The sequence below is a fragment of the Ailuropoda melanoleuca genome, chromosome 15, assembly GCF_002007445.2.
Source record: "Ailuropoda melanoleuca isolate Jingjing chromosome 15, ASM200744v2, whole genome shotgun sequence".
NCBI classification, from domain to species: domain Eukaryota; kingdom Metazoa; phylum Chordata; class Mammalia; order Carnivora; family Ursidae; genus Ailuropoda; species Ailuropoda melanoleuca.
In genome coordinates this window covers 26326373-26351274 of record NC_048232.1, presented here as the reverse complement: position 1 = coordinate 26351274, position 24902 = coordinate 26326373, and the positions used below count along the sequence as shown (strand labels likewise).

Here is a 24902-nt window from a genome sequence, read left to right as displayed (position 1 = left end):
ACAAACTTTGATCTCCCCAAGCTGTACAGAAAACCCCAGACCCGCAGCCGGGGTAGGAGGGGGCTATCAGTACAGGAAAATTTCGTAATGGGACGGCGCCGCCAAATAACCCGTTCTAAGAAAAGACTGCAGGGAACAAAACCAAGTTTTGCTAGCGGAGTGCACCGGCCCCTCTCCAGGTGCTACACCGCCAGGTTCTGGCCCACCTTGCGGCAACCTCTCCCGAACCGTGCGGGAGGCCATGCGTGCGGACCACGGATCCTGGCACTCCCTGTGTGTGGACGTGACCCGAAGCCTGGCGGGGAGAACCGCGCTACCCGCCGTCGGGTGCACAGACGCGGTTCTGAGAGAGGGCCAGAAGCCCACTGCGCCTCGGTCCTCCGGGGCTTGGGGGTGGGCGAAGGAAAGGGCCAGGGCCGCCCGCCGTGGCCGGCGCGGCCTGGGACATCGGAGTAGCGCGGAGGGCGCCAGCCCGTTAGGGAACACGATCTTCTTTCCCGGACTAGGAAGGGGTGTGGAGGCGCGGTCGCGGGGCGCCTTACAGCACCAGCTTGTCGGGTCCCGGGTCCGAGGGAAATCCCTAGGTGTCCCAGGCCCTGGACCGGAGCCGTGGCTGCTCTCCCGGGGCCCCTCAGGTGGCGTGGCGAGTCCCAACTCCAGTGCTCCGCGGGCGCCCCGCCCCGCTCCTCCCTGGTCCCGCCTTCCGCTCCGCCCGGGCGCCCCGAGGACAAACGGGGGGGGGCGGGAGGACGGAATTTCCCAGAGCGGGGGCTCCGGCTTCCCCGCAACGCGGCAGTGCCTTTCTGTTTACGGAGTGAAAGGGGAAATGGAAAAGGCGGGGAGGCGGCGGCTGGCGTCCGCTGCGCCGCCCCTCGGCCGGCTCAGACGCCGTGAGTCAGGGACCGACGAGGGCGGCCTGGGCTGGAGGCCCCACGCTCACTGGTGCACTCGGGTCGGGACGACGCGCCGCGCTCCGGGATCGGTCTCCCTGTCTCCAGCTTCCGCTGCTGCCGGACCTCGCTGTCCCGGCGCGCTCGACTCTGGAGGGGGTGGGCCACTAAGGGCCCACCGAGCCGTCCGGGGGCCGCGGCTGCAGCGCTCCGCCCGCCAGGTAACCCTCCGTTCGCGGGCTTCTGGGTGTCTTTGTGATCGCAGCCCTCCAGCGTGCCCCGACGGTCCCCACCCTGAAGCGCGGGCTCCCGGGGCAGAGGGGCGAACTCCCGGGCTCTGGGAGGTGGGGGCGTGTCCGCCTCCCGCGCTGCTGCGCTTCCGTGGTTCGCGCGCTTAGCGACTGCAGCCGGCACAGCTGGAAAGCACCTTGCGCAAGGGTCTCACGGGGTGCAGACTCCGACTCCTCCCCCTTCCTCCTCCTTCCCGGATCCCTAACGCGCGAGCAGTGCCGGTCTGGGCAGTGCGCGGGGACACAGAGACCCGCTGTCACCGCGCCTCCCGCCGCACACACCGCCCGGCCTGCTGCACTCTTCTCGCCGACGCCGGTGACCGCGCCTCGGAGGCTGCGGACCCGGCTGCTGCCCGCCCAAATCCTGGGGGCTTTTATAATTTACAAGTCCTGGTAGGTTTTCCCGGTTTCAAAGAATAGGAGGAGGGGAGTGGGGGCGGCGGTTGGCGGAGCAGAGAACCTTTTGAATAGCTGAAACTTAATTTCATGCTTATGTAACCCGGACGCTATTCTGTGACTAAAGGGTCGTTACAGCAGAACGTGAATGCTGGGCTTTCGGTCTGAGAAAGAATGCCGGGGGGCGGGGGGGAGAAGGTTATTTCACGGATGTTTCCCGGTCGTAATGCGATATCAGGACTCCGAAATTCTTCTAGTTCTGGGCGGAGAACGACGCTTAGACAGAAGAACGGCGTGCGCAGGGATTGCCCCAGAAGTTAACAAGGAAGGCCAGGAGCTGTCTTTAAGAAAGACGGCTATTTCACTTTTGGAAAGACATTTTTGGCACGGAATAAAGAACTCCTAATGAAAAAGAGGGAAAGAAACACTACTGCACCTGCCTTAGGTATCTGTGGCCTGTGTCTCTGTATTTGCCAAGTAGAATATAATCTGAATCCAGCAGCCGCCCCCCACTCTCTGATGGATTGAGGCTTGTATGCAGTACCTCTGGCAGCTGGCCCTTAAGGACTTTTTCTTATAAGGAAAATTGAATAGTTGAGGTGCTTAGAGGTCTTGAAGCAGAGTGACATGCTGCTATACAGCTAGAATGTGTAATTCTGTGGCTTTTGGAGAAAAAAATATAATAAGAGATATGCCCTGAGGGGCAACGTACTGTTTTGGCAGAAAATCTTTGAAATGGGAAGTAACCAAAGGTATAATTATCCTTTGTTAGGCAGAGGTTTATTTCTATAATCTTGGCCTTTTTTCTTTCACACTTGCTAGGAATTTCTCCGCTTTTGTTTATGTAAATGGAAGTAGCCAAGAGTGAACATTAATGAACAGGAATAGGGTTTCCTCTTGGTTTTATTGCTGATCTCTGAAATAACTCGAAGCAAATCATTTTGACAGTATCTTCCCATTTCTTCATTTCTAAGATGGTTGTAATTGTCTACTCCATTGACAAGTGGGGATTTTATGAGGATTTTAATTGTAAATTAAGCGGGGAAGGGTCTTTATTGGTAAAGTTGAATATCTTCACAATCACGGTTTTCCTGGCTGGCTACTGAGCTGTATAACTCAGAAATCACTAGCATATTGTCTGCTTAATGAAGGGCTGAAAATGCTGAGGTTTTTTGCAGGGACGTTTAGCAGGCTGACTGGTCATCAGGGTTGCCGGGGTGTACTGATTTGTGTGACAGGAGCCCTGCTGTTGCTAAGGAATTATCCCTGGCATCAGTGTCCTACACTCCCCCACCTTCTCTGCCTGCCTCCCTCCCTCTTCCTTCTCCTCCTCCCTCCCTCCCCCTCTCCCTTAGTACCTAACTTCGGTGTGTGTGTGTGTGTGTGTGTGTGTTCAGACCTCTTAAGCTTCTCCTATAAATGTTCCAGACTTTCTGCAGAACTTAAAATCAAAACCTGTCTTTCCTCTCTGGATCAGCTGACTGACTTGTAAACTGTGTGGACTTTTTTTCTTTCTTTCTTGAGTCATGTTACTCCTGGGAACTTTATTTTCTCTCCAGCCAGCCATTAGCTGAGTCCCTGGAGCCTTGGAACTTTTCAGCCAGTGGGGTCCTCCATCAGGCTGGTTTTGTTTTAACTTCCTGTTCTCAGTAAATTCTACAAGCAGAAACTGCAACTGAAGGGCCCAATGAAATCAGAGTTGAATGTTCCTCCCTGAACCTAAGAGATTCCTTTCCTAACTCAAGACTCCAGGAGGCTGAATCAGAGTCTCCCTCGAAGATACTAGAGACCTGTGAAGGGCACTTCCTTTGCTGTCTAGATGTGACTGTGGTTAACAGCTATCAAAGGCTATCAGAGGTTTTTGCCTTTTTGTCTTTGTCTCTCATTCTAGAAGCAGCCTTTAAAACTTTACTGCGAAGAAGCCCAGGGAACAGGTAGCCATGTCCCATTTGCAGCTGAGAAAGGAGACCTGAGCAATAGCCGCAAAGCCAGGAGTGTGACAGTGCTTCTGTTTTGTGCACACACCAGCAACGACGGATGGCAGAGCTTTTCAACCTTCCACCAGACACGTACGCATCCGAACTTCTTTAAACCTCACAACCGCCCTATGAGGTAGGTGCTGTCATGCTTCCATTTTACAGAGAGGGGAAGTAGGGGTGCAGAGTGGGTAAGGTGCCTGCCCAGGATGCTGGAGGCAGTGAACCAGGGGCTGGGAGTCCAGCCCAAGCAGCCTGAGTCGGGTGGAATATCAGACTGCAGGATTCCAGATAGCATGCTTCCTGCCCACACGGCTTGTACGTCGGAAAATGGTCCTCAAGTGAGTGCCCAGCGTCGCTAGATTGCCTTGGACTTTTCTCAGGTGAAATGGCTCAAATCCCAAAGGTGGAGTGGTAATCGGGAGCCTCAGGTGGGCACCCCTCCCCCACCCGCAGGTGGAACACTTCCCCGAGCTTTGCGCTTGAGCTCCAGTTAGATGGAGGCCCCTGGCTTTTTAGCCCTGAGTGTTGAAGGCATTAAAGGTTTGTGCTTTCAAGAACCAGAAACATCTCTCAGAGAGGCTTTCAGGAACACAGTAGTTTAAGCAGACATTCATGCCTCCGAATTCTCTTAGAATCCTCTGGAATGGGATTGTCCTAAAATCCTGAACAACAGTGTCAGTTTTTACCCTGGGTTTACCTTCTTTTTCTCATTTACAGAGTTAGGTTAGCTGGCCTTACCCATGTCTTGCTTAGGATAGCTTTGGCTGTCTTGGCCTCTTCGTGATACCACAACTTCTAGAGGTGACTGATCTAAATATTAGCTTAACTTTCTTGGGTCACTGAGAGACATGTTTTGTACTATTAAAGTATTCTGGTCTCAAGAGGAGACAGCTGATTCACAGGCTGAAAGAATCTTCCCCTTTCTCATAGGTCACCGGCAGGAGGATTTGAGGCTTGTGGTCCCCAGTCTAAAGGAGCTGTTTAACTTAATTTGCATCAGAATTATTCCTGAAACTTGACCTATCATCATCAGTTTGCTTAGAATCCAATCCATTTTAGAGGCTTTTGGCTCCAGGGCCTGAATCTTATTTGCCCAGTTAGCGCTTGAATTTGATAAAACAGTTCTTTTTCTTTATTTTTAAAAAAAGTTTTTTTAAAAGATTTTGTTTACTTATTTGAGAGAGAGCACGAGCAGTGGGGAGGGGCAGAGGGAAAGGGAGCAGCAGAGTCCCCACTGAGCAGGGAGCCTGACCTGGGGGGCTCCATCCCAGGACCCCAAGATCATGACCTGAGCTGAAGGCAGACGCTTAACTGAGCCACGCAGGCGCCCCAATAAATAGTTCTTTTTCTTTAAAATCACCCATGGCATGGAAGCCACAGAGGTCTGTGTGGGGAGGGTTGCCCCCTTGGGGGAGCAGGAAGGTTGGAAGCTGTCAAGGGCCAGGAGCCTCAGCTGCTCAGAATTCTGAGCTGGTCTTACTCGTGTTTATGTTTAGTGAAAGTTTGTTTGCAGTGGCTGTAGCTGATGCCACCAGCTCAGTGAGTGAGTAAGGAGTAAGCTCCCGGGAGCTCAAGTTTCCCTTCTGCAAAGTGAACTGCCGGACTAAAGGTTATCTAAGGTGACTTTCTTCACCATCTGTCAACTTGAATTTACACACACTATTGACACAGAGCCCTCACTTTATAAACCGAGGCATAAGGAAGCCTGTTCCCAATCCTTTGATGTCAGTTTCCCATTGATCTTAAGGGCAAATACAAATATGGGAATGAAGGGTTCGTCTTTTCTGTTGCAGACTCTCTAGAAAGCCTAACAGTGATGGAGTACATGAGCACTGGAAGTGACAATAAAGAAGAGATCGATTTATTAATTAAACACTTGAATGTGTCCGATGTAATAGACATTATGGAAAATCTTTACACAAGTGAGGAGCCAGCGGTTTATGAACCCAGTCTAATGACCATGTGTCAAGGCAGTAATCAAAATGAGGAGCGTTCAGAATCTCTGCTGCTCAGTGGCCAAGAGGTGCCGTGGTTGTCCTCGGTGAGATATGGAACTGTCGACGATTTGCTTGCCTTTGCAAACCACATATCCAACACCGCCAAGCATTTTTATGGACACCGACCTCAGGAATCTGGGATTTTATTAAATATGGTATGTTTTTTTCCTCATCAGTTGACTGCTGTGTGTTCAGCTTTATTCTTATAGCTTCGTGTAATGTAGTTAAACTTGCTTTAGACTGGCTACCAGGTACGACTTTTAAAAATGTACTATCTGTGAGAATCGCCTCCATGTTAAAGATGCAAAAAAGGTCTTCATTCAAAATTCCACTTAAAGAATGTTTTCCATATGTCAGTGACAGTCGTACAAATAGGTAATTAAGAAGAGTGTCTTTTAACTTAACGATTCATCACAAAATTCATACAGCAGGTAGGCAGAAGAAGACTTAATGAGAATCCTTTGTCTGAGAGGGGAATACTGTATCTTTGATCAATGTTTTTGAAAGCTGGATTTTTTGCTCCTCTGTTGTCACGTCTTAGAATGTCACAATAATAATGCTGGTGAACTAAAGTTCTTGCAGAAATGTAGTTTGCAGGCAATAAATAGCTATGCACAGATTCACTCTCTTTAATTGCAAAGTATGAATGACAAATGAGATATTTCCTTAGTCATACCAAGTATGCAAATAATCCAAAATATTGTGACAACACGTTGTCACAGTAGTTGATCAGATGATGTGTTGGGTGTGCCTGGGATTCTGGGAGTCTTAATGTGTTAGAGGTGAATGTAGGCGTTGGCTAGGGGTCATCTAATTTTTTAAAAAGGACATTTTGCAAAGGAGGAGGGAGTAACTTGCAAAATGTACATATTGATGAAAGTGACCCCTTTTCCTTTGATGCAGCTATGTGGCAAAATGGCTAATGCAGGGGGAGGGTCAGTGTTGAATGATTAGAGTCTGGACAAAGCCTTAATTTTTTTTTTTTTACTTCGTACATTCATTCAATTGAAAACAACACAGTAATTTAGGTCAGCTATGTGGTAAATTGTTTTGTTAGAAGCCAGTCGTGTTTAGCCCTAGCTCAGTTTGGAGCAAGATTACATTTTGCATAGTTGCATGACTTGCTTTGGTCTGGATATACCAAACTGTGTTTAATAGTTGACAAAGTACTTTACGTGGAGAATATTATTTCTTCTTATACATGGAAGTAATATTGAACTAGAAGCACTACCTGATTTATTTAACTGAAATAGAGCTGGAGAGCTCTGGTTAAAAATGATCTATAATGAGAAACAATTATTTATGTATTTTTCTTTCTTTTTTTTTTTCACATATGTATTTGTTAAAATGAGTATTTTAAAGGAACCAGTGCAGGTAAACAAAATATTTTTGCTTGTAAATATGTAGAAACTCATGTACATTTCCCCTGCCCCATCAGACTGATGAGAGATGGGCCATAGAACTTTATTGGGAATGTGCAGAAGAGAGTTCAGGAAAATTATAAAGAATACAAAGAAATAGCTTCCTAAAGGTTTTGGAGTAGGGAAAAAAAAGCCAATGCAGAAAAGGAGAGAAACAAAGATATCACAAGGAAGTGGAAATTTTATCAGCAAAGGCTGGAAGTAAAAAGTTGTCAGTCCCCGCCACGGAGTCTGTGCTCTATAAGTGAACGTTCAAGAGAAGATTTAAGAACAGGACATATCATAAAAGCAGGGATCTTTAAAACTCAAGAAGATTTTTAATTTAAGAATGATCAAGAATATAAAGCAAGAAGGTTTAAAACCAGAGCGGAATAACAGGAGAACCTCAAAATCCGCAGGAATGCAGACCATGCCTCACCGGGCAAATCATCCCAGTGGTTATGACTCTCGAGGCTGCGGTTGACTTTCTGTCACTAAGCTTAAGAATCGGATACCTCCTATGACTGCTAGTAACCTATGCCAGGTCCGCGCTTTATAAATAATGGCGTAGAAGTCATGACTTGCCACGCTTGATCTTTGGCAGGCCGAGACAAGAGGATGAAGGAGGCACGGTCTGCTTTTGGCTCCCGTTCATCCTCACGTGGTGCTCTCCTTGGAACCACCCTGTGTTCGAGACCTTTGTCTTCCCTGTGGCCCTCCCCCTAAGACCCTATCAAAACGTTTCCATTCTGGGCTTCATTTGCTGCTGTCTGTTTCTCTGCTTTAAAAAAATGATCGCTCATTATCTACCAGACGGACAGACTGGTTCCAAGGTGAAATTGATCTATAAAGTGCATCTACACAGGGACCAAATGCCTTCATTCAAGTATTCATCCATTCACTTGCTAGACAGACGTCAGATACCGACAGTGCATCACGTCCTTTTCCAGGTGCTGCGGGTCCAGCCTGGAAGAGTCTGGGTTCTCTGGTAGCTTCCTGCCTGGTGAAGGCCCGAGGCAAGTAAACAGGCAATTAGAATGCGTTGTGCTACTTCCCAATACCACTACACCCTGATTGGTGTGGGGCTGCTCAGACAGGGCACCTCACGTGGGCACAAGGGAAGAGAGACTGCCAGAGAGGCTTCTAAAAGGAACTGATGCCTAAGCTCTTGAGTTGGAGTCTGCCAGATAAAGGGGATGGAGAGTGGAGAGTGTTCCAGATGAAGAGAATAGCATGTCCAAAGGCCCTGGGGCATAGAGACGTGGTGTGTTCCTGGCAGCCAACAACCATAAAGCCCGTGGAGTTAATTAGTCAGGGCGGAGAATCGGGAATTACAAAGCTATCCCGCAGCATAGGCATGTAAAATGTTGGTCTGCACGTGTATGCCAATGTGTGCTCTTTTTTGAAAACCAGTATTTGGTAAAGATGCTACCAACATCCAGCAGGACCTGGGGAAGAAACTGTAGGAGACCAACCTAGGCGTTGCTTGGTAATGAGAGTGCTGTGAGTTGTTTGTGCTCTAGACCAATTCATAACCTGAGTGGGGAATGAATAACCAAAAACGGGTTGCAAACACCGAACTCATTGGTGATTAGATGGGAAGCCGAAGGGCCCCAAAGGGCTCACTCATAGATATGGGTGTGAGATGTGGGAATGCTGTTCCTCAGGGATTAGTCATGGAGTCCTGGCTTCTCAGGGCTGGAAAACCCTTAAAGATACTTGAGTCAAGCCCTCTGCCTGATGCTTACATCACCCTGACCATCATATCCAATAACTGTTGGGTCATTTTGGTCTGTGCCTGAAAATCTCCTGTGACAAAGAGTTTATCACATACTGGGGCACTTAATTTCATATTTAGCCAATTCTGATTGTAGGAAAGTCCTCCTTTGTATTGCACAAAAATCTATCTCTGACTCTTTTTAGCCCTAGTCCTACTTTTTGGCCATAAAAAAAGGTATGAATGTTGATAGTGTGAGGATGCAGGCCCATGAATTACAGTGCCTCAGCTCTGGGCTGGATTATCTGTGTGACTTTGGGCTAGTCACTCCTGCGTGGCTCAGTTTACTCATCTGTAAAATGGGTCACATCGTAGCCCTCGGTCCGTGGGGCTGTTGTGTGGGACAAATAATGAATGCACAGGACCTGTTTACGCAGAGTAAGTGTTGAAAGAATGCAAGCCGTTGTGGTAGTTGTTGTTATAAACAATTGTTTCTCTCCTTCCTTAGGATGGTCTTTCCAATATTTTAAAACTTACAGTTTCCTCACATCTTCTCACTTCTGTCACAAACACTTCTCATTGTGTCTGCTACTTGTCACTTACTGGAGGGTTAACTTTCGTCCTCAACCTGGGCTGCATCCCTCTGAACTCAACCCCGGGTCAGTGCCTGCCTTACAGCCCCGAACTTGAACATGGCAACCCATTTGTTGTGTGACCAGCAGAGTAGGAAAGAGCCACTTTTGCCTTTGTTCTAGATAATACGCCTCTTGGTGTAGCCCAGGGTTGTATTTGTGTCCTAGCAGCCATATCGTACAGGTTCCTTATGGAATTTATTCCTATTAAAGTACCTAAGAATTTTTCTCAAGGCCTGCTGCTTGGCCCAGCATTGTTTAGTGTCACTAATCTGGAGAAGGAAATCAAAAGCATGTTTGTAACATCTGCACCTGATGGTGGCTTTGGTTAAGCCGAAGAATTGGCAGACACGAGCAGCAAAGAGTTCTATAGGATTATTTGGTAGGGCCCCTAAATGAAGAAGAAGGGGGAAAAAAACCCCATTGCAAACCCAAAGAGGGAAGGTCTGGGGCCAGGGGAAGACCCGGGGACTTTGCAGAAGTGCTGACTAGTCTGTGCTCACATATCACACTGCATGTGTCCGGGCCTATCGTCAAAGGAAAACCTGCCCTTCAGAGCACGGTCCTGGAACATGGGCGCATCTAAGACAGGGATGAAGGAACTTGCAGCATTCCGTCTAAAGAGGCGAAGGCTGAGGTGCTCAGTGACGTGTTAATGTAGGCTTTTAGCAGCTGGCTTTTGAGGCTGGCTGAGCTTTAATTCCAGTCTTCTGGAAGATAGAAGGCNTTCGGAACACGGGCGCATCTAAGACAGGGATGAAGGAACTTGCGGCATTCCGTCTAAAGAGGCGAAGGCTGAGGTGCTCAGTGACGTGTAAATGTAGGCTTTTAGCAGCTGGCTTTTGAGGCTGGCTGAGCTTTAATTCCAGTCTTCTGGAAGATAGAAGGCACGCAGGAGCTATGGCTTTGGGGTCAGAGAGACCTGAGTTCGAATCCTGACTCTGTCATTGCCTAGTGAGTTATTTAACCTTTTCCAACCAGTTTCCTCGTCTGTAGAGTGGAGATAAAAATAGTACTTACCTCCTGGGGTGGCTGGGAGATCTTGATGAGAGCTGAGCACAGTGCCTGCCTTACAATTAGCACTCCAAGTACGGCTGNTTTAACCTTTTCCAACCAGTTTCCTCGTCTGTAGAGTGGAGATAAAAAATAGTACTTACCTCCCGGGGTGGCTGGGAGATCTTGATGAGAGCTGAGCACAGTGCCTGCCTTACAATTAGCACTCCAAGTACGGCTGTCATGACGCTTCTTCATCCCTTGGATCGAATCGGGCTATCACAGATGGAGCTGGAAAAAGTAAAACTTGCATGAATGAAACTCTGAGTGGATAGCTGGGGCCGCGGTGAGATGGGAAACGTAAACACTTATGAACAAGAAAGAGGCCATGAGCATGTACAGTTGAGCGCCGTGGGCATGCTTCTAAATGTGGCAAGCAACTACATTTATCACGTTCTTAGCATGCTGTAAAAAGAGGCCTCCAGTAACCTGAGGTGACACACTTCTTGAAAGGAGGTCATATTTCAAACAAGGCAAGACCCTGGGCTGTGGTGCTTCCTCGTTTTCCTGCTAGGGCTCCACGCGGGAGCTGGCTCGGGGCAGCGCTCGGTAAATACCCCATTTTAAATTTAGTGACTTCACATCTCTAAGGATTGGCGTTGTCCTCCTCTTCGTTCCCTGACTAAGAGCACATGCATCTGTTTGTGGGGTACAGCTAAGATGAGCAGTAATGGGGCCTGAGTGAATAACCCTGGGACTATTAAAACTATTCCCGTGGCAGTGGCCTGGTGAGGGGCCCATGCACCTGCCGATGAATCAGGTGTTCATTCTTCTCCCATGTGCTCCGCATTCCCCTTCAGCCTCTGCTGCGCTTGAAATAACTTAATGTCACTTGGATATTTTCACAGTTTCGAATTCATAATTGAAAGTCGTAGTATTGCTAATTACATGGAGGAAAAACTTGTAATTTTGAAATTTTTAAAAATTTTAAAAGAATTTTAAACATTTTTTAGGCATGTGCTCCAGGTCATAACTCATAATAACATATCTTATTAATTTATTTTCATATTTATCCTTATAATTATTCCTCCTTTTAATTTTTTTTTTACTCTTTTAAAATTGAAATATACTTTATATGCAGTGAAATGCACAGACCTTAAATGTCCGGTTTGTTGAGTTTGGACAAAAGCCCCCACACTGCTACCAGGATATTATCTCTTTTCATTTTTGGGTCTACTGGTTTTGAAGCCTCTTTTTCCAAGTATAGGCCTGTTCGGGAGCTCTCGGAGGTTAAGGGTCATCTGTCCCTTGTTCATAGCTGCCCTCCTGGGCACCAAACACGGTGCCTGGTGCTTTTTATGCACTCAGTAAATATTAAGTGAGCAGGTAGATGAGAAATAATTCTGCCCCTTCCTTTATTTATGCAGGACTGTCAACTCATAGCTCTGGCATAACACATTGTTTTCCAGAATCCTCTATGATCATCAGTCTATTTCCACGCTCTCTCTCTGTATGTGTCATGTGTGAGTAATAGCTATGCGGACTAACAGGTTAGCACATTTTAATTGGAAACAAGTCAACTTGCAGGCACGGTTTATATTTGTGCAATCTTTATTTTCAGCCTTTCAGTCACAGTAGTCATGCTCCCTTAGATAAATAATTTTTAAAATTTTGACAATTAATTACTCACCAGGAGGTGGAAATACGATCAGGTCTGACCAGGGACGTGTTTCTGTTACATGCTTTCTCTGGCTTGCTGAAGCTCTAAATATAGTCTCCCTACACTGTTAGGATTACACAACAGAGACATTCAGTTCAAACACTGCGTGTAGGAATGCAATCTAAAGTAACCAGTTTCTAAAGGTGTGTCTCAGAAAAGGAGTTTGCTGAAATTCTCACCCTCCTGCCTGTTTGTTTTGTTGTAGGTAATCACTCCCCAGAATGGGCGCTATCAAATAGACTCTGATGTTCTCCTCATCCCTTGGAAGCTGACTTATAGGAATATCGGCTCTGATTTCATACCTCGGGGGGCCTTTGGAAAAGTGTACTTAGCACAAGATATAAAGACTAAGAAAAGAATGGCGTGTAAATTGGTATGTACTTCATAACCAGGCATCCCACACCATATGTATGTTTGACATTGTGGCTCTTGCTTGCTTGCTTGACTCAAAGATTGTTACCATTTGACTGGATCTTATGGAAGGGCGCCCTGTCCAAAAACATCCTTTTTTTTTTTTTTGCTTGCTCCCTGGGGCTGCTCAGCCCCTCAGTCTGTTTAAGTGCATAGTTGGTTTTAATCTAGTTTGCCTTGATAAAAAAGAAAATGCTGCTGGCCTCTGTAGCAGGAGCTTGGATAACATCATCCCTCCTGTAGTAGGGGGGAGTGGAGGGGAGCCCTCCTGCAGGAGCAACTCTGTGTGCTGCTCCTTTAATCCCACCCACTGGAGGGCTCCTGGGTGGCTCAGGCGGTTCCCAGGTCATGATCCCAGGGTCCCGGGATCGAGTCCCAAGTCCGCATTGAGCTCCCTGCTCAGTTGGGGAGTCTGCTTCTCCCTCTGCCCTTTACCCTGCTTGTGCTCCCTCTCGCTCTCTCTCTCTCTCTCTCTCTCTCAAATAAATAAATAAAATCTTAAAAAAAAAAAAATAAAGCTAACCCCACCCACTGGGGAGGGAGCCATGCAGGAAAGCCGAAGCTGGGAAAGCTGCAAGGCTTCGCAAGACTGTAGATTAAAGGATTGGATGTAAATAGACCAATTATTGCAAAGACCCCATCTCTTCTTATTAAGTAGCCATTACTGAGGTGCGCCTGCTTTGGAAGACTGTCTGACAGTATCTTCCCAAGCCGGACACGAACACACCCTATGACCCAGCAATTCCACTCCTATGGGCACACACCCAAGAGGCATGTACGCGTGCTCACCAAAAGCTATGGACTAGACTGTTCATCATAGCACTATTTGTAATAGGCCCACACTGGAAATTCTCCAGATGTTACAGTGTAGTATATTTATATAGTGGGATACCGTACAGTGACGAGAACAGATGGTTTACAGCTGTAATAATGTGGGTTAATCTCATCACCCTACGTTAAGCCGGGACAGCCAGATCCCAAGCAAGATCTATGCTATGAGATTCCACTTATATACAGGCCAAAAATAGGCTAAACAAATCCATGCCATTGGAAGTCAGGACAGTGGGTGCCCTTGAGGGGCCGTGACTGGCAGAGGTCAGGAAGGGGTTTCTGGAGGGCTGGTAGAGTTCTGTTTGTTGATCTAGATGGTGGTGACATGGATGTGTTTGGTTGAAAATACATTGAGTTTGATAGGTAACCAGTTTTACGCTTTTTGGTATGTCTGTTTTACTGTAAAAGTTTTTTAAAATGCAATAAAAGAAACTCCCTTTTGATTTGCTGAATGTGGCCTTAGTCTATCTTATTGTAATTAAAAGATCAACAATATATTGGCCTCATTTGTTCCTTCATAAAGATTTGCTAGAGTATCTGTTATCGAAAGAAAACAAGGAGATATTATAATAAGCCATTTGGAGCTTGCATTTAGAAGAGACTCGTTCTAGTTCCCGTAAAAGAATCCAGTGACATTTTGGAAAGATCTTGGAACCCAAATGTCCTATTTTGCAGTTTCATCACGAAAGGCATGAAAAAATAGCCTTGCAGGTTTGTTTTCCTTACACTACTTACATTTAATTTTTGAGCTGTATTTTTTTCTTATAAAGAAAACCATGAAAGATGATTCACAACCCCCAGCAGATTCAAAACACTGTAGATTGAAGAATGAGATCCCTTTCCTTGAGGCAACTACTGTGAATGAGTTCTTTTGCATCTTTCCAGAAAATTTCTATGCACATGTGTTATGTATGGCTTCAGAGATTTTTGCAAATGGGAGCATAATGCATGTACGTCCACACCTTGCTTTCTTCCTCTGACACTGTATTTTGGAGACTTCCCATCTCTCTCTGCACTGAAAGATCTCCCTTTTTCTTTATTAATGACTTTTGATTTTAAATGCATTGCCAGAGCATGAGCTGTGGGTCCAAAGACATATTATTTCACAACAAGTGGAAATAGTGAAAAGACAACCTCAAATATAGGTGCCACAGAACATACACGCGAAATAGTTGGGAAGTTATCTCTCTTTTGAGTCAACCGTGAATAATTCTTTGGTTGGATTGCTACATTCTAGATAAAAATAATATTTTATATTTTGTTCTTATTCTTTTATTTTGAACTGTTTACCTAGCACTGACATAATGTAAAAGCAGGTTTGAACATTATTTTAACTTGGCAGTATAATTTCATGCCGATCAAGATATCCTTGAAGGCATTTATTTGCCCTCTGGTTTGTGAGTTGACCTATCTCATACATATTTTTGTCTAGAATCTTACTACTGGTGTTTTTGTGTTCCAGATCCCAGTAGATCAATTTAAGCCATCTGATGTGGAAATCCAGGCCTGCTTCCGGCATGAGAACATCGCTGAGTTATACGGTGCAGTGCTCTGGGGTGAAACTGTGCACCTCTTTATGGAAGCAGGCGAGGGAGGGTCTGTTCTAGAGAAACTGGAGAGCTGTGGACCAATGAGAGAATTTGAAATTATTTGGGTGACAAAGCATGTTCTCAAGGGACTCGATTTTCTACACTCAAAGAAAGTGATTCATCATGATATTAAACGTGAGTTACGTTTGGATGTGTAACCTTTTTGGCTCAGAGATGACTTCGGAGGCAGATGGACTCCTCTCTTCAGTCTAAGGATCCTCGGTGGCAGGGAGGAAAGCTGCCCTCGAGCGCTTTTCACCTTCCTCCCTGGTGCTCCTGAAACTTGTTTTGGCACCAAATGGGATCAGGAAAGCTTTTGAAGTCATGAGGAAGGAAGATTATCCACTTGGGGAAGGTTATGGCCGCACGACTATTAAATACTGGCTATGCCCTTGTTCATAATGCTCTAAAAAATAGTAATTTACTTTAAAACACACACAGCATTACGTAGTTTTTGAGAAACAAATAGCTTTTTAATTTTGAACACATTTTGGTAATAATTCCTTAAACAAGTCTTCGGGGACTGCTTTCTAGGAGTAAGAGATGGTTGGAAATGCACAGCAAAGACCCACTATCAACTCTTAATATTTAATGCTACATTGAACTAACAAAACTTTCACTTTCAAAAAATTGTATTGTACTTTTTCATTTGAGGGAAGTGGCATGATAATAATATGCTTATATCTTAGAATTTGAAAGTCAAGCTCGTGAACATTATTATATTTTTCCAGCGTTATTGAGCATGGCATAACATTGTGTAAGTTTAAGGCATACGATATAAGAATTTGCTGATGTATATATTGTAAAAAGGTTACCCCAATAAGGTTAGTTAAGACATCCATCATCTCACATAGTATAATTGTGTGTGTGTGGTGAGAACTTTTAAAATCTACTCTCTCAGCGGCTTTCAAATATGTAACAGAGCAGTGTTAACTATAGTCATCATTCTCTGTATTACATCCCCCCAACTTGTTCATCTTATCACTGGCAGTTTGTACGCTTTGACCTCCTTCACCCATTTCCCCCACCTCCCAGCCCCTGGCAACCACGATCTGTTCTCTATTTCTATGAGTTTAATTGTTTTAGATTGCATAGACTAGTGAGATTCGTACAGTACTTATCTTTCTCTGTCTGATTTATCTCAGTAATTTCACTTAGATCTTCAAGGTTTCATCCATGTTGCTGCTAAAGTCAGAATTCCATCCTTTTTTGTGGCTGAATAGTATTCTATTATATATGCATATACACATATGTCATATGGACCCTTAGGTTGCTTCCATGACTTGGCCATTGCACCTTGAGCGTTATTATTGTGTGCAACGATTTACGCCCACATTGGCTGCGTTCTTCGCACATCTGAAGCAATTTTTACTTGAATTTCCACCCAGATTTATCCTCCTCTTTTGAATATAATATAGTCATCTCGGTAGGGAGCACGTTTCAGTCTACTCTGATTTGGGAATCATCGTTTTAGATGATGTTTTTATTTTATTTATGGGTATACAGGCGATTTTATACTAAAAAAAAATGTCCTCTTTTTATAGCTAGCAACATTGTCTTCATGTCTACAAAAGCTGTTTTGGTGGATTTTGGCCTAAGTGTTCAAATGACTGAAGATATCTATTTTCCTAAGGACCTCCGTGGAACAGAGGTAATTCTATTCCCACAGGAAAGGTCAATATCTTTTTAAGAGTAAAGTTTAAGGGGCGCCTGGGTGGCACAGCGGTTAAGCGTCTGCCTTCGGCTCAGGGCGTGATCCCGGCATTATGGGATCGAGCCCCACATCAGGCTCCTCTGCTATGAGCCTGCTTCTTCCTCTCCCACTCCCCCTGCTTGTGTTCCCTTTCTCGCTGGCTGTCTCTATCTCTGTCGAATAAATAAAAATAAAAATCTTTAAAAAAAAAAAAAGAGTAAAGTTTAAAAATGTTCTGGTGTTATTGCAGAAAGGACAAGAAAGGGGAGGAAAACCATTGCATCAAATGTTATCATCATTGGAACATATTTAATGAGCACTTGCTCTATGCCAAGTACTAATTTTAGCATTTTAAATTAATTATATTATTTAATCCTTGTTACAGCCCTATGATTGGTAAATACTGTTATTGTAGGCAAATACTATTATTTACAGTAAGGGAATAAGCTTGAAGAAGTTAAAATAAAGTGCCCAAAGTTACTCAGCTAGTAACAGATCTGAGACTTACACCAATTTTTTTCGGAGTCTAAATTCTAACTACTATGTAACTTTTTAATATAACTAACGTATATATTCTTAGTATAACACATATATATATATATTCTTAGTATAACTAGGTATTACTGTTCTGGTTCAATTATAGCCATAATTGTCATAGTCGTTAATAATATATATTGAGGACCAACAGCGTTTTAAGCTTATCTTTAATTCTAGAGAGCCTATAATAAACCTCAAATTTATTAATAGCACAAATAAATGGTATTTAAAGATATAAACTAGCTCTAATATTTAATTCGTTTGTGAAGCAAAAACAAAACCAAACCAAAAACTTTTCTGAATGTAAATGAGATTGAGAGGAATGCATTCATGGGCTTTCAAATCATATATTTAATTTAACATACACACGATTGGGCTGAACAGTGGATTCATGTAGAAGCATCTATTGAGGTCTGTGTGTCAGGATGTTGTGGGCATCAGGGATGGAGCTGGCCCGGGCCAAGAAGGACTATGCCCTTGGTGGTATTTCAGCAACCCCCACTCTTTGGTGAGAGGACCTATTTTAAATTTACCTGAATTATTAAAGAAGCAACAGGTTAGTTCATAGTAGATTATGATGGACACAGGATTAGCTGCAACCGGGAAGGTAGATGGGTGTGGAAGCTGCCTCCCTGACCCATGCTTAACTATCAGAGCCTCCCAGCCCCATGCCCTCTCTCTGCTTCAAGTGCCCCCAGCAGATGGAGAGAGGGCACTTGGGTGCGCCTTTGCCTTAAGTTTACCAAGTCAGAGGCCGCCTGGGTGGCTCAGTCGGTTAAGCATCTGACTTCGTTTCAGGTCATGATCTCAGGGTCCTGGGATCGAGTCCTAAGTTGGGCACTGCAAGGAGTCTGCTTGTCCCTCTGCCCCTCGCCCTCCTTGTGCTCTTGTTCTCTCTCTCAAATAAAGTCTTAAAAAAAAATTACCAGGTCAGTCTTTTTTTGCAGTGCAAAAACAGGCAAACAAACAGATAAATAATCATCATCTGAAACCTCGTTTGTGTTAGCTTTTTCTTAATTCTCTCAAAGCAAAGACTCCCCTGGGAAGCAGAAGAAATTGCTGGTATTGCTGACGTTATTCTGGAAAAGACTTGAGGAAGGATCCTTGACAGTTGTCTTTGAGCAGAATGATATTTAGAAGAGAAAACTGTAGACTTCTTTAAAAGAATGTTTTAGTCCCCAGATCTTAAGAATACTTCACCAAGGCACAAAATCCAATAAGACTTAATGCTCATGAATGTTTTTTTTGGAAAATGTTTCAGCATATTTTGGCATTAGTCAGAAGTACAGATATGTGACATTCTACCCTTTTTCCTGGAGCCAGTTTGAGAAACAAACTATTTATGGTATTAAAGATAGAAAATACCTTTCTCTTCCCGGCAGCGTGATCAAATTGAACATTTTGCAATGGCTGGACAGAGAAATGCCTTCCCGGGGATTCTCTAACAGAAAGAGAGTGTGTGCTTGGGCATGAGATAATAACATAGTGTTTATTCCTAAATAGTATTTAGATTGAGTTATTTTCAGCAAATGTAAATTGCTTTTTACAAAGCATTAAACTGACTTTGATGCTGAGAGTTATAAACTTTCTTCCAATCAGCCTGCGTTTACTATCTGTACGGTGCCCACAAGTCAAACGTTTGGTAATGAGCAAGGTTGTGAAATCACCATTGAAAGCTTTCAGCGAGCTTGTTATAACTCTTCCTATTTAAAGAGCCGATAAGATGTTGTTAGTCAAAGTCAGCCATGTAGATTTACTTTCCTCTAGAACTTGATCCCGGGGCTGCTGCCTATACCTGTAGATAATTTCTGATCCTTGCAGTGTAGCCCCCAAGGGCAAACACTGGTCCCTGTGTTTGATCTCTCCCAGCGTTCATATTCAGAACATTGTATTGTAACCATAAAATATAAGCACAGGGTTAATCTGGTATATATTTAATCTATTGTTTTTTTAATTACATCGTACAGAGAAAGAATAAATAATGAATGTAAATAGCTAATTAGAATTAACTTTTTTTTTTTTAAGAGAAAGAGGGAGTGGGGGTGAAGGGGCAGAGGGAGAGGGAGAATCTTAAGTAGGCTCCACTCCCAAGCAGGAGCCTGACATGGGGCTCGATCTCATGATCCTGAGGTCATGACCTGAGCTGAAATCAAGAGTCTGACGCTTAACCCACTGACCCACCCACACGCCCCTAGAATTACTTTTATAGTGTGATTTTTTTAAAAAAGTTCTNTAAAAAGTTCTTATTCTGAGTCTACGTTTGGGCTTACTTGATATAAGTGAACATGTCATCATCACATGCACGCGTCCTGGCCCACACACACAACACATTTCTAATAAATGTGTTGAGAGGTGAAGGCCTTGACCCGCGGACAGATAGGGTCCCTTGCTCCAGTGCGCATGCCTGAGGCTGTGCAGGTCTCAGGGAGCCTTGCGTGGTTTCCCCTGGACCTGCTTCATGCTTGCAGTCGGCCAGCCTGAAGAGTTCTTGAACACCTGCCCTCTTGCTCACGTCCTTGCAGAGCCTGTGTGCAGAGCTGCTGGGGGTTACACCAACAGCAAATACTTGGCCTGAGCTTTGCTGCGGAGGGCAAGCCCAGGGGGTGGGGAGGAGATAAACATCCTCTATTGACAACTAATCCATCCTTTGCCTTTGTTGTTTAACTTTGTGATTATATTCTGTAAGAAGGTATGTCGGACCCAAATGCTCTGCCTTCACTTCAGGAAATGTTTGAGAGCAAGGAGCTCAGTTTTGCCTGTTTGGTGAGACAGACAGAATGAGCAAGGGAGCAAAAGCACGCCAGCCAGGAAGTGTCTTGTAGGATGGTGTTGAATCTGGTTAGAATGGGGAAACTGGGAAATTTTCCCAGTTTTTGTAAGCCAGGTTTGTTTTTTTTTTTAAATTATTGACTCTGGAATATATTCCAGGAACACTTACCCCTTTCTCCTATTCAAATGATGGCATAAACATTTTTTTTTTAAAGATTTTATTTATTTATTTAACAGAGATAGAGACAGCCAGCGAGAGAGGGAACACAAGCAGGGGGAGTGGGAGAGGAAGAAGCAGGCTCATAGCAGAAGAGCCTGCTGTGGGGCTCGATCCCATAACGCCGGGATCACGCCCTGAGCCGAAGGCAGACGCTTAACCGCTTGTGCCACCCAGGCGCCCCAGCATAAACATTTCTTTTTTTTTTTTTTAAAGATTTTATTTATTTATTCGACAGAGATAGAGACAGCCAGCGAGAGAGGGAACACAGCAGGGGGAGTGGGAGAGGAAGAAGCAGGCTCATAGCAGAGGAGCCTGATGTGGGGCTCGATCCCATAACGCTGGGATCACGCCCTGAGCCGAAGGCAGACGCTTAACCGCTGTGCCACCCAGGTGCCCCAGCATAAACATTTCTTAATGTTAAATATTGGTAATTAGGATTTTAACTACTTTATGTCTGTACCAGCCATAAATACAGATCATTGGTCAGCAGTTGCTCACTTTTTCTTTCTTTTTGAGTTTACAAGCAAAGACTTCCTAGAGAAACTATTTCTGAAACTAGCCCTGCTTTTCCAGCATGAAACCAAATAGGAACTTACACGATGTTAAAATAGCATGCTTTTAATATTTAGTCACTGGGCTACGTGGTAGGTAGAAATAAGAAGTAGTCTGTATAAATGACCAATTAGGACTACTTTTACAACATTACACTCTAAGTGGGCTTCTCTCCCATGTGATTGATATTAATACCCAATGGATCTCTGCCACCTTTTCTCACTGCAGATAATTAGGGGTTTGGCAAGTTAATGACAAACATGAAGTGAAGACACGTATTTGTAGTGTCCATTTAAATATGAAAGGAGTTGGTGGTGGTTTTTTTTAAAGATTTTGTTTATTTTTGCAAGAGAGAGAGAGCGGGAGCACGTGCACACGAGCGGGAGGGAGGGACACGAGCCGGAGGGAGGGACAGAGGGAGAAGCAGGCTCCCCACTGAACAGGGAGCCCGGTGCAGGACTCCATCCCAGAACCCTGGGATCATGACCTGAGTTGAAGGCAGACACTTAACCCACTGAGCCACCCAGGCACCTGGAATTGGTGTTTCAACAGAGAAATTAAGCCTTGGTCGGTGCCTTCCAGAACCTTGATGAGTGGGTGTCTCAGGTGGGTTCTTGGCTGCAGGCCCATGACTGCCAGGTCTACCTGTGTGTTCAGTATGTGGAAAAACGGTGTTCTTCATTAGGCTGCAGGGACACCTGGGGCCAAAGCTGCCTACCACCCCCACCAAGGGTGTCTGTGTCCCTCTCCCTAGCTTCAGGGAGCACAGCCAGGGCATGCTCTTCTGAAGGGCTGAAACGTGCAATAAATATGGTAGAGGCGGGTGAGCCCACTTCCAGAACCGGATGAGGGAAATAGACACCTAGACAAATGGAGAGAATCAGACTGATGTTTTCTGCTTCTTTTCAGATTTATATGAGCCCAGAGGTGATCCTATGCAGAGGTCATTCAACCAAAGCAGACATTTACAGCCTGGGAGCCACACTCATCCATATGCAGACGGGCACCCCGCCTTGGGTGAAGCGCTACCCGCGCTCGGCCTATCCCTCCTACCTGTACATAGTAAGTGGGGCTCAGCCAGGCCTGAGGGTGCAGGGGAGGTCCACCTGCTCGGGAGAGCTGCTGTCTCTCCTGTAACACACCCGAGTGGGATGATGTGAACGAGTGACTCATGAGGCGAAGCTGAAAGTTCTTCCCACATGGAGGAAAGTCCCATTCCTGCAAAGAAGGCATTGCTGTTGCAGTGGGAATTTGCTAAAATGTGCATTGGGCATACATTATATGCCATTCTGTTATTCGTGACTCATAAAATGCCACTTAGTAGATCTGAGTTCCATAAATCCCTGAGCCGAAGAAGCTGTACGTGTTCTTTGAACACTTTCGGAGAAGAGATATGAGATTCTAGATCCCCAAGCCGGCTGGGATGTAATGAAACATGCAACTTCCATTTAACCATTGCGAGATCAAAGAGCGAGTGCTTCTCCTTACAACACAGTGACCCTTGAACTTCCTTAACCCAAAGGATGGGTTTAACTCGGGGTGCTTAGGAAATTAAAGGCAGACTTGCATCAGGGTATGACTGTAGTCGCTGCAGGGCCTGTAGTGGGAAACAAATGACTTTCCAGGTCTAGTTCACTAGAACACTTGAACCGTTGAGGGTGTGTTTTCATACGGTTGGTGCTAAGACAGCTGGTCTCTTTAGATCCACAAGCAGGCGCCTCCGTTGGAAGATATCGCAGATGATTGCAGTCCTGGCATGAGACTGCTGATGGAGGCCGCCCTGGAGAGGAACCCCAATCACCGCCCGAGGGCAGCAGACCTACTCAAACACGACGCCCTGAACCCCCCCAGAGAAGATCAGCCACGCTGTCAGAGTCTGGACTCCGCCCTCTTTGAGCGGAAGAGGCTGCTGAGCCGGAAGGAGTTGGAGCTTCCTGAGAACATCGCGGGTATGGACCCCTGCTGTGTGCGGTGCCCCTTGTCTCCCTTATTTCTCTGTCTGCCTCAAACTTCTGACGTCATTCATGAAAGCACTGGAGAGAAGATGCAGTGACTTCTTGAGTGCCATAAGTTGCCTGAGAAGTCTCAGCAAGAACGTTAGCAAAAGCATTTAAAAAAAAAATTGGCTAAATGACCAGCAAGTCATAACATGTTTCAGCGAAAATGTGGGTAACAACAGTCCTGGAGAATTGCCTCTGACTTGCTTTTTTGCAACTGGGAGTATCTTTTGCCTTTAAAAACAAATCAAGCCTGGCAGTCCTGCTTGTTGGTTCTGAACAGGGTTCTATTTCATTCGGTTATGGTAAGCCACGCCGGTCCTTGGTTGGAGACATCAGGGCACGGCTCCGTGCAGATAAAATATTGAGTTTGAAGTCAACTTGCATTTTTGTCTTCCTCTGCTTAAAATCTCTTTGCCAACTACGAATCTTTCCCACTTAGGAAAGTCAGTACACATTCCAGGACCATGGAATATGCACGGAGAGGGTTTCTATTTTTATTACTAAAATCTGTGGCATTCTTAATTCATTTAGGTCCAAACCCAGATGTCAAGCCCGGAATGTTTATTTGCATTTCATCCTCTTCTTGTCTGACTTTTCTGTATTTAAAGAGAACCATCTGGGCTGTTGGGAAATATGCCAGAATTTGTAGCTAATTTCATGTCATCATTGACTCTTTTTCGAACCCTTTCGTCTATGTCATATTACATAAACTAGCCCACAGTCTATAACCCCAAGTCTGTAGCTTTTTAATAAAACCATAGCTTGAATGCTGTTTGATTAAGGCCAAGGGTTTTTGTTGTTGCTGTTGTTTTTCCCGGAAGAAACAAACAGGTATTTATTACTGAGCGTGTCACCTGGTCATTAATTTTATCTTATTTTTTTTAATGTTTCCCTTTCCAGATTCATCATGCGCAGGAAGCACTGAGGAATCTGAAATGCTAAAGCGGCAACGTTCTCTCTACATAGACCTCGGGGCCCTGGCTGGCTATTTCAACCTTGTACGGGGTCCACCAACCCTCGAATACGGCTGATCGATGGCATCGTTTGCTCTAAATAGTTAAGACTCAGCGTTGGGCTCCCGGAAGCTGGTTCTGCTGACTCAGCACCGGGGCTCTGTATAGTGGACGGTGCCATCATCCGTTAGCTGGAGACATGGGCTCCCACGACTCATGAATGTGACTCCTCATGGCTCCCATGGGTTTGATTCGTGAAGCTGCCCTGGTAGCCCCCAGGTCTAAAGGTTCTCGTGTCTCGGGTGGTGTGACTCGAAGGAAGTTAAGAGTTCGTAGAAGGATCATTTCTGGTGACTGATTCCATTCACTGTGCACTTTGCTCAAAATGTTAAAAATACCGATCACGAGGGTAATGTCTCAGCCTGAAATTATTATTCTTGGTTCTGATGTAAGTATGGGAACTTGATTTAACTCAGAATAGGTGTTTTGTATATATTGGTGTATATTATAGGATAACTCCTTGAGCCTTTGTAGGTAGGTTCTAGTATAAATTAAAGTCATTATATTTTGGGTGAATAGACCAACTTGAATATTCTAGCACTTAGCTGAACTAGTGACTTAAAAATGGCTCTTCATTTTGGAGCCATCTGACAGCAGGCCACTAGTGACAGGTTCTGTTATGTTCCTATGGAAACATTTTGTACTGTATATGCTATGCTTAAAACATTTAAAACATGATGTTTTGAATGTGGATAAAACTGTGTCAACCACATAATTTCTGTACATCCCAAAGGATGAGAATGTGACCTTTAAGAAGAATGGAAACGTTTCTAAATTCTTGATGATGCGACTTTTGTAACTCTTCCGACTCTACTTTCTTCTAAGCATTTGTGTATTAAAATAGCATACTGTGTATGTTTATATCAAATGCCTCCGTGAATCTTTCTTACCTATACATATATTTTTAACATTGTGAATATGTGAGTATTCCTACTTAAAGTATGTTTTTACATCATGCAAATGAAACCAACACTTTTATCCAGCATACTTGGTCAGATCAACTGAATAAACTCAGTATTTTGCCTTAATGCTTGGAAAGAGTGTGATTCTCAACTGGGACTGGGGGTGGGTTATGGGGGTTGGGGTATAGGTTGGAGGGGAACGTGTATCATGAGGACGCAGAGAACACCTGAGAGGTTTGCAAATTGTTTCTCAGCTTCTCTTCTCTTGCTGCAGCATTAAGCCATTGTTGTCAACTGGATTATGCCGTGTCCCTTCAGAGCATTGGGGCAGGAAAAGAATTCTCAGCCACTGGTTTAAGCTATTTTGTATC

General features: G+C 44.8%; 1 protein-coding gene across 2 annotated transcripts; it reads left to right on the top strand.

Annotated features, from left to right (window-relative positions):
- Nucleotides 1-787: 787 nt before the first annotated feature.
- On the top strand, nt 788-24657 carry MAP3K8 (mitogen-activated protein kinase kinase kinase 8). 2 transcript variants are annotated; one of them, XM_034644244.1, is made up of 9 exons: nt 788-1111; nt 3468-3688; nt 5349-5707; nt 12220-12387; nt 14719-14980; nt 16390-16496; nt 21526-21678; nt 22319-22565; nt 23517-24657. In XM_034644244.1, exons 3-9 carry the CDS (start codon nt 5372-5374, stop codon nt 23645-23647), a joined length of 1404 nt encoding a protein of 467 aa, XP_034500135.1. In that variant the 5' UTR covers nt 788-1111; nt 3468-3688; nt 5349-5371; the 3' UTR covers nt 23648-24657. The 2 variants fall into 2 exon arrangements, with proteins under 2 accessions (XP_034500135.1, XP_011223813.1); XM_011225511.3 differs by lacking the exon at nt 788-1111 and adding an exon at nt 1139-1573.
- Nucleotides 24658-24902: the final 245 nt, after the last annotated feature.

Bases quoted from the DNA above. Each gene is read 5' to 3' on its own strand.
- MAP3K8 (XM_034644244.1), top strand. From the start codon at position 5,372: ATGGAGTACATGAGCACTGGAAGTGACAATAAAGAAGAGATCGATTTA. The intron at 16,497-21,525 runs GTAATTCTATTC...GCTTCTTTTCAG, and splicing joins AGGACCTCCGTGGAACAGAG to ATTTATATGAGCCCAGAGGT. The intron at 22,566-23,516 runs GTATGGACCCCT...TTCCCTTTCCAG, and splicing joins GCTTCCTGAGAACATCGCGG to ATTCATCATGCGCAGGAAGC.